This window comes from Nicotiana tomentosiformis, chromosome 12, assembly GCF_000390325.3.
Source record: "Nicotiana tomentosiformis chromosome 12, ASM39032v3, whole genome shotgun sequence".
Taxonomy (NCBI): domain Eukaryota; kingdom Viridiplantae; phylum Streptophyta; class Magnoliopsida; order Solanales; family Solanaceae; genus Nicotiana; species Nicotiana tomentosiformis.
Window position 1 is genome coordinate 113,314,821 of NC_090823.1, and position 1,500 is coordinate 113,316,320.

A 1,500-nucleotide genomic window follows, 5' to 3' on the forward strand; every position below is an offset into this window, starting at 1 on the left:
CGGGTTGTAGAACAACTGGTCTTGGAATCAAAGCACGAGTACCCTGCTGCTGCAGGCTGCCCTGAGACTTGGGGCAAAATCTAATAATGTGCCTTGGATCACCACAAGTAAAACAGGATCTCGGCTGTTGTGACTGCTGACCCCATAACTAGCCATGTCGACTTGGATAACCACCCTGATAACTCTGGATTGGAGGTGCACAAATAGGAGCTGGTGGTGATCTGTAAGCTAGCTAGGCGGAATGAGGTATATGAGGGTCGTGACCACCTGAAGCACTATGGGATGCCTGGAGCGCTAAATGAAACGGCCTGGGAGGATGGCCTCTACCAAAATTACCCCTGCCTCTAGACGAGGCACCACTAAACCCACCAAACTGATGAGGCCTCTTATCAGACCCCTACCATTTTTCCTGTGCAAGAACCATCTCGATCCTCCTAGCAACATTAGCAGCCGCCTGAAAGGGAATCTCACTTCTGATCTCCTTGGCCATCTGAAGCCTGATAGGGCGAGTGAGTCCATAAATAAACCTTCTCACCCTCTCTCCCTCAGCAAGAAGTAAAAGGAGAGCATGACAGGCTAGATCCACAAAACGTGTCTCGTAATGAGTAACAGTCATACTGCCCCGCTGGAGACGCTCAAATTGCATGCGATAATCCTCCTTCAATGTGATAGGGAGGAACTTCTCTAGAAATAGCCATGAGAACAACTCATAAGTCAGTGCAGGCGACCCAGCTGGTCTGGTCAACATAAAATCACTCCACCATCTCTTGGCAGAACCCGTCATATGAAATACTGCAAAATCGACCCTATTAATCTCAACTATACCCATGTTCCGCAATACCTCATGGCAGCGGTCAAGATAATCCCGTGGGTCCTCAGAAGGTCTACCATTGAAGTGAACTGGAAAGAGCTTAGTAAACTTGTCCAACCTCAATAAAGCCTCAGAAGACATGGCAGGCCTATCATCGGCCTGTGCCGCAACAACTGGCTGATCTACCCCAACTGGTGTGACTGCTGGAGCTTGATACTAGGGAGCCATCTGCTCCGGAGCGGGAGTAGTGGGCATTTGTGCTCCTCCCCCAGCCTGTGAGATGGCTGGTGCCACTGGAAATGTACCATTCTGGGCCACGCCCTCCATAAGACTTACAAAATAGACTAGAGCTTCCTGAAGCACTAGAGTAGCTATGAATCCTTCCGAGACCTGAACTGGTCCAACAGGTATAGTCTGAACTAGAAACTCCGCTCCCAAATCCACCTGAGGTTCTACAGCATGTGTTGTTGCTCGGGCTCTAGACTGAGCTCTACCTCTACCTCAGCCTCTGGCGCGACCTCGGCCTCAGCCTCTGCCCCTGGTCATAGTTGCTATCGGGGGCTCTGGTCCCTCTCCATCGGTAGATGTATTATGTGTTCTCATCATCTGCGAGAGAATAAGAATAGAATGGTTCAATTATCGATGATAAAATAAAATCGCACGATAGAATAAGAAAGAAGTGATATTGT

General features: G+C 49.3%; 1 protein-coding gene across 1 annotated transcript; it reads right to left on the reverse strand.

Annotated features, from left to right (window-relative positions):
- Positions 1-397: 397 nt before the first annotated feature.
- Positions 398-829, reverse strand: LOC138903236 (uncharacterized). The gene has a single exon (XM_070191168.1). The coding sequence runs from the start codon at positions 827-829 to the stop codon at positions 398-400; it is 432 nt and encodes a 143-aa protein (XP_070047269.1).
- Positions 830-1,500: the final 671 nt, after the last annotated feature.